At 42.9% G+C, this 8,947-nt stretch overlaps 1 protein-coding gene across 1 annotated transcript; it reads right to left on the reverse strand.

The window, feature by feature from the left end:
• Positions 1–3,453: 3,453 nt before the first annotated feature.
• Positions 3,454–8,523, reverse strand: MRPS30 (mitochondrial ribosomal protein S30). The gene is made up of 5 exons (XM_065861736.2): positions 7,815–8,523; positions 7,435–7,580; positions 6,657–6,759; positions 5,961–6,137; positions 3,454–3,914 (listed from the first exon to the last, which is right to left on the reverse strand). The coding sequence occupies exons 1-5, from the start codon at positions 8,482–8,484 to the stop codon at positions 3,646–3,648; spliced, it is 1,365 nt and encodes a 454-aa protein (XP_065717808.1). The 5' UTR covers positions 8,485–8,523; the 3' UTR covers positions 3,454–3,645.
• Positions 8,524–8,947: the final 424 nt, after the last annotated feature.

Genomic DNA, 8,947 nt, shown 5'->3' on the forward strand with positions numbered 1-8,947 from the left:
CATACCGTTTGCAACCAGTCTGGTTTTGATGCTGCTTCAAGTTGGCCCTTGCTAACTTACTTCATGGTCTTCTTTGTCAACTTGTTGGTGATCCATTTACTTTGACACTTCTACGAATTTGATAAAGTCAATTTACTTTGGCACTTTTACCCTGTTGATAAGTTTCTTCCTCCATGAAAAAGCAGTTTTTGTGCAATCTCTTCTGCAAGCGTTCATGGTGCTATCTTTATTATCATCAGTTTTGATCCACAGGACATTATACTTTTGTACCAGACCTGACTTTGTGGTAACTAAAGGCAAACTTCACAAGTATCATGCTCTGATACACTTTGGTTATACTACTAGTTGAGGGTGGCTCATTTTAGCAAATGTTGCACTGCAAAGCCACTTCATTGCCTCCCTCAGAGATACACTGCCAGTATGCATGATCTCTACAGAACCAGTAGTCCAAGATGTCAAAAGACTCTCTCACCAACAGCCAACTTCAAGAGTTGCTCTTGCCACAGGAAAGACTCACTCAGTGGAGCTCCAGAATAAGGAAACCTCCATCTGCTTCTAAGATAAAAGGAGCAGGTGTCTTCTCCAGCAAAAAAAAAAAATCCGAGTACAGAAGGCATGATCAAACATGCTATAAATGTTGAAGCTACTTCTCCTGTCTGAAAGGAAACAGAACTGTGTACCCCAATAAACTGATGCAACATGACCCTATACAGATATAAGAAAATGTCAAGAGTCTTCCCATCTGCCTCCTTCCACTTTAATTTTGGAAAGACTGCAGTTCCATTACAAGTCACCACTTACAGGCTCATAATCTGGAACAACAGTACAGCTAGATTTGATAGATCAGTCACCTACTTGAAGGTGACACAAGTTTAAAGTAAATTAGTTCAGTACTAGAAAAAATACTTGCCTCATTATGTAATCTTGTCTTTTAGGTTCAGTCTTATGTTCCCTTGTGCTAAGGTCCAATAGGCCTAAGCAGAAATTAATACAGGAAAAAGGATCCAAACTTGGAGATTTCCATCCTGTGTTCTTTGAATCACCTTTCTTTGTTTCTTTTAAACAGCAAACTCAACAATATAGAATGCTAAAGAACGATACTCACACAAGACTCAAAGGAGTAGAATCATGGGAGGTTTCTGCTGAGCAAAGCTCAAGAATAGGAGAGTCACAGCTTCTAAGTTTTCTACTTTCAAGCATTAGGTAGCTATACAATCTTCACAGTAATAAATAAGTAAATAGCTTTGTTTTTACTTTATCATCATAAGGCAGCAGTAAACACCCTGAACAGATGAGTACAAGATGAAAGATTGCTGCAGAAAACTGCACCAATTATGATGGCTCAACTTTGCCAGTCAGCAACAAATAAGAAAAACGAAGCAGATAAGGCTTTTTCTTCAGTAGAAGGTAAAACAGTGCCACCCCCTGCTTTTCCAGGGTATGCCCTTGCCTTTTGAGACAGCTGCAGAAAGCTGAATTCGTACTTCGCAATTACAAAACAGACAGCTGTCGTTAAGCCTTCCCTTCCTCCCTCACTCCAACACTGCATTCTTCTACCAGGTTATACATCTACAGTGGTATTTCAGTCACAAGTAAAGCTGCATGAAAGAAAAGAAGTTCTTTTTTGAACTTGCTCTAATACAGCTGAAACCTCAGTATAGACAAAGCCTGAACTGCAATAAAATCAGTCGCTTTTTACCAGGGAGCAGGAGTTTCTTTGACTTTACATGTCAGCTTTCCACAGCCACTATCTGTATGTAACTCATACATTTCCAAGCTGAAGGTAACACCACATTGCATCAACTATAAAGATTGTCTGCAGAGTCAGAATACCCAACTTCTTTTTTTAAATATCCCTCCATTTGCTTTATCACACCAGAAAACAAGTGTCACTCACTTTAAAGCTATGTCACACGTCATCCTCTATCATTAACATACCTACCTGTTGAGGAATGGCTTAAAAATAAGGGACATCGGTCTGCAGAGCAGTTGTACGAGCAGAGCCTGTTCTGAAGACTTTAGCATAAGTAGTAGGGTTAGGCCACGGTGGGAACTGCTGTTTCAGTAAAATCAGCAAGGTCACTGAGACCTTGGCAGGGTCTCACAAACAGTTTTCAAGAGCACAAGAACGTAGAATAAGTATAGCTAGCAACTGCAAGTAGGAGGACCATGCAAATGTGACTATTAGAGCTTAAGCCAATTAGTAGGTGACAGGTATGCATAATTATCGTGAACGTAAGTATATGCTGTTCGGGCTAACAAATCGAACTATGCTTTATCACTCACCTTGGGTCGACCTGCGTGTTCCTCCGCCGCTCAAACCTACCCAGCAGTTTATCTCCTGTTCCTACATGAACATTCGTTTAATCTAAGGATCAGCAGTGATCAGAACTAGTAATGCCCAAGCACTGTTAAGACAAAAAGAATGCTTAAAGACTTCTTATTTCTGTTAAAAAGAAACGACTACTCATGCGCATCTTACTTATCCAGATTATCCTCTGCTGGTGGATAAACTGGCAACTACAGTTTGTTACAACATAGCAATGTAGCAACCAAGTAAGACTCCACAACTGCCTCATCTTTTATTAGCAAAACATTCTGTAAGCTCATTCACAACAGGAAGCAGGGTCCCCAGTTGCCCAGGCTGAAGAAAGTGCAGACAAGTATTTCAACAAGAGTCACATATGATGCAGCACTCTCCTTAAAAACAAACTACTTCACTCCTAACAACAGAAAATCCCAAAAAGGTCAGTTGCAGTATACAGAACTACATAAAATTCTAGGCATATTTAATTACCTCAAAACCAGATATACTGTTGATTAGTAAACATTCCTAAACAGTCCTTAAATCTTTTGTCTTATTAAGCAGAGATCCTAGGCATGGTTTGGGCTTGGCTGCGGTCTGCTAAAAAGCAGCCCTAAGACAAGGTATCAGCAATGTATCCAAGTTATCAGCAATGAAAATATCAAGACATCTACAGCTGAACTCAAGGTCCCAGCTAAAGGGAATACTACACTCCACATGCATTTGAGTTCTCTCTATGGTTCCTGAGGTGACAGCTTAAAAACATGTATGCATGTCCATAATAGAATCTTTGGAAGCAAGTTTCACTGTATTTATATGACTGCTCAATAATGTCTAAAAATTTCCCTTGCTACCTAAATTGCCAACCATTCTCCATTCTCTTTCATTGCAAGAAAGACTTTTTATTCTGAGCTTACTTTCCTTAGAATGAATAAGCGCTTAAGACAACTAATTTATTTTCAGACACAAAATTAGAAATTTTTCACCGGTCCTGAATATGAAGACAGTAGTTACCTAGTGACACAGACAGTCGCATGAATTCATACTTCGGTGTGACGGTTCAACAGAACTATGAACCTGCCAGAAGAAAGCATTCACATGACTTTGAGTCAGTGCAATATATTCTAACAGTAAATATACAGAAGACATTAAGGTATTCTAGTCATTTATTTTTCAGTGTACAGCATCATTCATTTAAAATGAAGAAATAAGGCCCAAATGTCATAAAATACGTATATAGTGTTTGCTAGACAAACACTTGACTAAGAACAAGGCCTATACTTCATGGAGTTACGATCAAGTTCAGGCACATTAACAGGAATACTTTATTGTTTAATGATTTACAACTCTTTTGGTCTGTTTAACAGAAAACGAACCAACTGAAGCAAAACTTCATCATTAAAGCCTTTCACACTACCATCTTCTACAACATCATACAATGGCTTACTCTCTGTACCCCAACAGATATTCTTCCGAGGGTTATTCTGAATTGTTTCTACAGTTAGTGCTAAAGTATTTAGCTGGTAACAAAAGAAAGCGAAGTATTTTCCATCAGTCACTACCGCCTGTGATACAAAAGGACGGGTCACATCTGCTTCACTCCAGAATCCTACAAAATAAAGAAACAACACTAGTTATACAGGACCCAAAATTCCTGCCGGCACGCACATCTAAACCCCAGTCCTGAAACACAGAAAAATACCGGGAATTGCAGCAGTCACTTAGTAGCACAAAAAGTCCTGTTTGCTTTAGCAACACAGGCGTTCTTCATACAGACTATCTAAACCACAATAACCAATTAAGGATACTTCCAAGATCAGGGAGACCGTGGCATATTTGTATTTTGGACACAGTTCCCTCTTGCTGATTGATGAAGACACCACACTGATCAGCCAAAGAACTTTTCAAAATTACAGAAGTTACTAATGCATCCAAGTCCTGCAAGTGATACGAGAGGAAATGCCTTTCCGTTTGAAAAAATCTATTCCACACTTCTCACAGGGCACTGAACCTTTGTTTCATGACAGAAGTAGGTATACATACACATGAGCAAAAACTGACTACAGCAACCAAACGGACAATAAAAAGAACATGCTATTTCTATAAGTATTAATGCTTCAAACAACCCCTGCTGAGTATTAATAGTCTTCTAGAAATATTTACCTATTTATGCATGTGTGCTAGCACACACTGTAAAATTCTTAAAATATATAACATGCAACAAACACTACTAATACCTGCTACAGAACAAAGAAAAACATTTAAATCATGCTGTTGTTACAGCTCATAATGTGCTTACAATCGTAATCAGCTTTACAGCCAAGAATTGACTAAAGAAGTCATAAAAATTTTGATGCAATATACAGCACAGTCAAAGGACTTTCTTCCATGTTTTGTTTCACAAGTGAAAATACAGGCCAGCAGGTATTTTCTAGTAACAATTATTTTTACATGAATACACAAAAGACTGATCTATTTGTCCAGGCATAACATCCTCAAGTAAGGCTGCCGACATTTCTCCTTCACCAACTGAATTGACATTTACGAAACAAGAGGCTGAACAACATAGCTGTTTCCAAGTATGCTGACTTGACTGAAGGTGAGTTAATTTTCTCCATGCAGTTAGAAACCTTTTTTGTGTAATAGCTAGCATGATCATTATTTGGATTTTGTTTGAGAAGAAGATAACACCTTGGCACAGAGTTAAAGTTTTTAACTGTTGTTGTCTGAGAGCCAAGACCTCTGAGTTCTCCCCACAGGTGAGAGGCAGTGAGGAAGGGAGGGCATAGATAGAGCAGAGCTTGACTGACATCCAGATTGTTCAATTAGAATAACCCATGCCATTAGCATCATGCTTCATATTTACGGGGAGCTGGTATGGACAGGGACAGAGACTTGTTCTGGTTCTGCTCCATTTTGGGGGAGTTATGTTTGGGATGTTTAGCTTGGCCTTTTGCCGTTGTGTCATTTGCAGAGGCCTCTGGGCCTTTCTGCCTTTTTCTCTCTTCTCTCTCTGGTATCAGCTGTTCGGGACAAGGTGCTGCTGCCTGGGACTGGCTGCTCAGTGTGGATGGAGTTTGTGACAAATTGCACTGAGTATCTTTTATTTCATATTCTATTTGAATTTTATATATAGTAGCAGTAAGTAAGTGTTATTTTAAATTGTTTTTATCTCAAGCCACAAGTTTCTCCCTTCACTTTTGATTCTCTCCTTTATTAGGGACAGGAGGGGCAGGGGAGAGAGCAAGCAGCTATCACGGTTATATTGCTAGCTCAGGTTAGACCATGACACCAAGAAAAAAAAAAAAAAACAACAACAAAAAAAACCCCAAACTGCTTGACATATACCATCTTTCCCCATTACAAATGTGGAGTGAGAAAGTGAATAAAGCAGAGGTTTCTGCACAGGCTTAGTGTTATACATGAAAAAATATTTTTCTGCATAACTAATTCTCCCTGAGACAAAGCACTCAAAGTCTTAACTCCCTTGTATAAGGTCTGCTTCTCTCACTGGTTCAATTAAATTTTCAAAGATCCAATTAAAGGATCATCTTCAGAAGAGCAAGCATGAGAAAAACATGGTGGGGAGAAAAGATTACAGAACTTCATAGCAGGCATTCATCACCAGGCAGAATTTATAAAGTGACACTCTCACCTTGATACATTGCTTGTGCTGCTGTCCAGGCAAAAAGACTTGCAATACCATTAGCTCGATAAACAACTTCAATCTGATCCTCAAGATTTGCTTTTACAAGCCTCTCCCGTTTTAGTTTATCAGGAATAAGATGAAACTGTGTGTGTCCATAACAGCATGGATCTGCTACCTTTGATCCTGTGTCCCCCAAAAAGAAAACAAAAAGAAATAAGAGCCAGTCATACAACATTCATTACTATGCATACGAACACATCTCTATTATCAGACTCCAAACAACAGAAGGTTAGACCCTCTACTGTGTATCTGTATAAATATTGAGATTCCTCTGTTCCTGAGTGAGACTGGAGGGATTGCCCAAAACCAAAAGATCACATACTAAACGGTCTCTGAGGAGATGTATTAAAATTCAAGGCAAATTTTCTGTTTAGGCCAGCTCACTGAAGCAAATCTGTACACAGAGCACCACAGGCACAGAAGGATGCTGCTCCCTGTTGCCTGACACAGAATGTCAATACAGATTTATATACCATATATACTTATATACTATAGTTACATATAAAAACACATAAATAGCGTTTTTTTTTCCCTGTTGATGGGATGAAAAGAGTTAGGGGGTGTTATTTGTTTTGGGGCTGTTGCTTCAGGCTTTTTAAATGAGAAAAAAAAAGTTAACATTTCATGACTAGAAACTCTTACCTATAAATACCTTGTTTTCGTACTGCCTTTTAAACAATGGCAGTTTGGATGGTTTGTGATCAATAACAGGAACATCTCCAAGATCTGACTCCAACAGTACAACCTTGAGGGAAGTAGAAGAAAATCTACAACATAAATCACGTTTCTGACACCAGGCTTCACAAAATATGCCACTTTCTGGACATATGCCAGAACGTGCAGGTCTTGCTTACCTAGACCATATATTTAACCTTAACAGAAATTAATTTTTTGCAACAGAACTTCTTGTTCTGTGACAAGTGCTAATACAACCATCTTTATTGAAGTCCAAATTTTCCGCAATATACAAAGAACACAGTGAAATGGTGCTAATGAAGCTGCCAATTGGTACTATCTTCAAAACCAGAATCCTTTTCTTTAGATGACCAAAAACATTTCTAGCAGCAGTCTTATACCATTCTTGTCCATTTCTCTCATCTTATTCTCCACCAAGAACACTCCACACTACATTTCTTATTCTTGCAAGCATAAAGCCTAAAAATTCCATTCAATTAAGTGTAACAGCATGCATTTTATCTAAAGCACAGAGATGACTAGCTTGAAGTTCAGAAGACTGTCTCAATACCAACAAAGCACTTACAACGAGGTTGTAAGGGCATTAAGACTTGAAAAGCACACATATGTACTACATGCCTGATTATCCAGGTCCTCCACATACTACCTATTGCATGGTTTCAGTGGCAGTCACAAACGTAACTGAAAACACATGTGATCAACTTGGTGTTGAAAATATCCACACCTCTGGAAGTTGCTTTGGTACACGGATCTGAAGGTATGGGTTATCATCGATCTGAAATCGCACAGGATCAACTCTACCCTTTCGATGTCCATGAACAACAACTTCCTCCCCGTGATGCCAGTAATAGTTAACTTCAGGTTTTAGATCTGAAACAGAACAGAGGGATAGTGAGAAACAGAGACTGCCCCATTGCTTTTTAAACCCTCCCAACTCTTCTTCTGTAGCTGCAGTAAAACATTAAAAAGACGCTGGAGACAAGATCAATTACTAGTGACGGTCTGAACCACCCCGCCACAGCAGTGCTGCTCTCACTGGCCTCACAGCCCGGTCCCACCGCCCATGGACGCCCTCCTCCGTCTCCTTCCCGCCCCGTTCCACACCGAGGGAGGAGGCGGCCAGCAGCGGGTTGCGGCCGCACAGGGAGGCGACGAGGCTGGAGACGAGCTGCGTGAGGAACGGCCCGGGCGTGTGCTCCTGGCTGCGGTAGAGGACCGGCCGCCTCTTGTGCTGGTAGAAGCTCTCCTGCAGCAGCGCGTCGCAGGCCAGAGCGCGCAGCTCGCGCACGTCCAGGTATGGCGCCGCTCCCGTCGCCGCCTCCGCGGCTCTGGCGGGTGCCAGTGCCGCCGCTCCCGGCTGCGGGGCTGTGCCGGCCTCGGCGGTCACTCCCACCGCTGCCGGGGCTTTGGAGGCTGCCGACGCCGTTCTCGGGGGCAGCCCCGGCACGAAGACGGTCTTGGTGAAGCTCCGGTACCAGCGGTCGGCGTTGAGAGCGAAGGTCTGCGGGTAAACCACATACTTGGGCCGCTGTAGCAGCCCGTACAGCCGCAGCTTCTCCTCGATTGACGGCGCCGCGTGCACCCGCTGCTTGAAGTGCTCCAGGCGCCGCCGCTTAGCCGCTTTGCTCTTGGCCGTGGTGGAAGCCACGATGGGCGGGTAGAGCGAGTCGGGAGGCTGTGGGGAGTCGGGGGGCTGTGAGGAGACGGCGGGCTCCGCCTGCGAGAGCCAGCGTCGGCCGGTCCACAGCAACCGCCGTCCCCCGGGCGCCGCCATTTCGCAGAGCTGCGACACAGCGGAAGGGCGGTGTCGGGCAATCGGGAAGCCTGATTGGCCGCTGGGAACCACATGAGCGAACCAACCTTCCAATCGGCAAGCTCCTCAGAAAGAGAGAGCGCTGCCGGGACAGAAAGGGGCGCGGCCTTTGGGGAGGCGTGTCACTGGCTGGCCCCACACTCCCTGCAGCGCGGCTTCTGCGCATGCGTCACAGGTCCGTTCCCCTCCCCCCCTCACCCCGGCTCTTCCGGGTGGTGCACTACAGTTCCCAGGATGCCCAGCGGGGGGGCGGTCCGGAAATGCTCGGAATCGCGAGGTCAGAGAATGTCGCGAGTTGAAAGGAACCCACAAGGATCGTCGAGTTCAGCGCTTGTGACAACGGCATAGTTCACGCGATGTGTCTGAGGGTGTTATCCAGTCTCTTCTTGAACACTGTCAGGCTTGGGGCCGTGACACCTCCCTG

This window comes from Patagioenas fasciata, chromosome Z (assembly GCF_037038585.1).
Source record: "Patagioenas fasciata isolate bPatFas1 chromosome Z, bPatFas1.hap1, whole genome shotgun sequence".
Taxonomy (NCBI): Eukaryota; Metazoa; Chordata; class Aves; order Columbiformes; family Columbidae; genus Patagioenas; species Patagioenas fasciata.

What these genes read in the sequence shown, in the direction of transcription:
- MRPS30 (XM_065861736.2), bottom strand. Translation starts at nt 8,484, where the DNA reads ATGGCGGCGCCCGGGGGACGGCGGTTGCTGTGGACCGGCCGACGCTGG. An exon ending in TACCAAAGCAACTTCCAGAG is followed by an intron (nt 6,760 to 7,434) that starts GTGTGGATATTT and finishes ACTTCCCTCAAG; the next exon opens with GTTGTACTGTTGGAGTCAGA. An exon ending in AGCACAAGCAATGTATCAAG is followed by an intron (nt 3,915 to 5,960) that starts GTGAGAGTGTCA and finishes TTTATTTTGTAG; the next exon opens with GATTCTGGAGTGAAGCAGAT.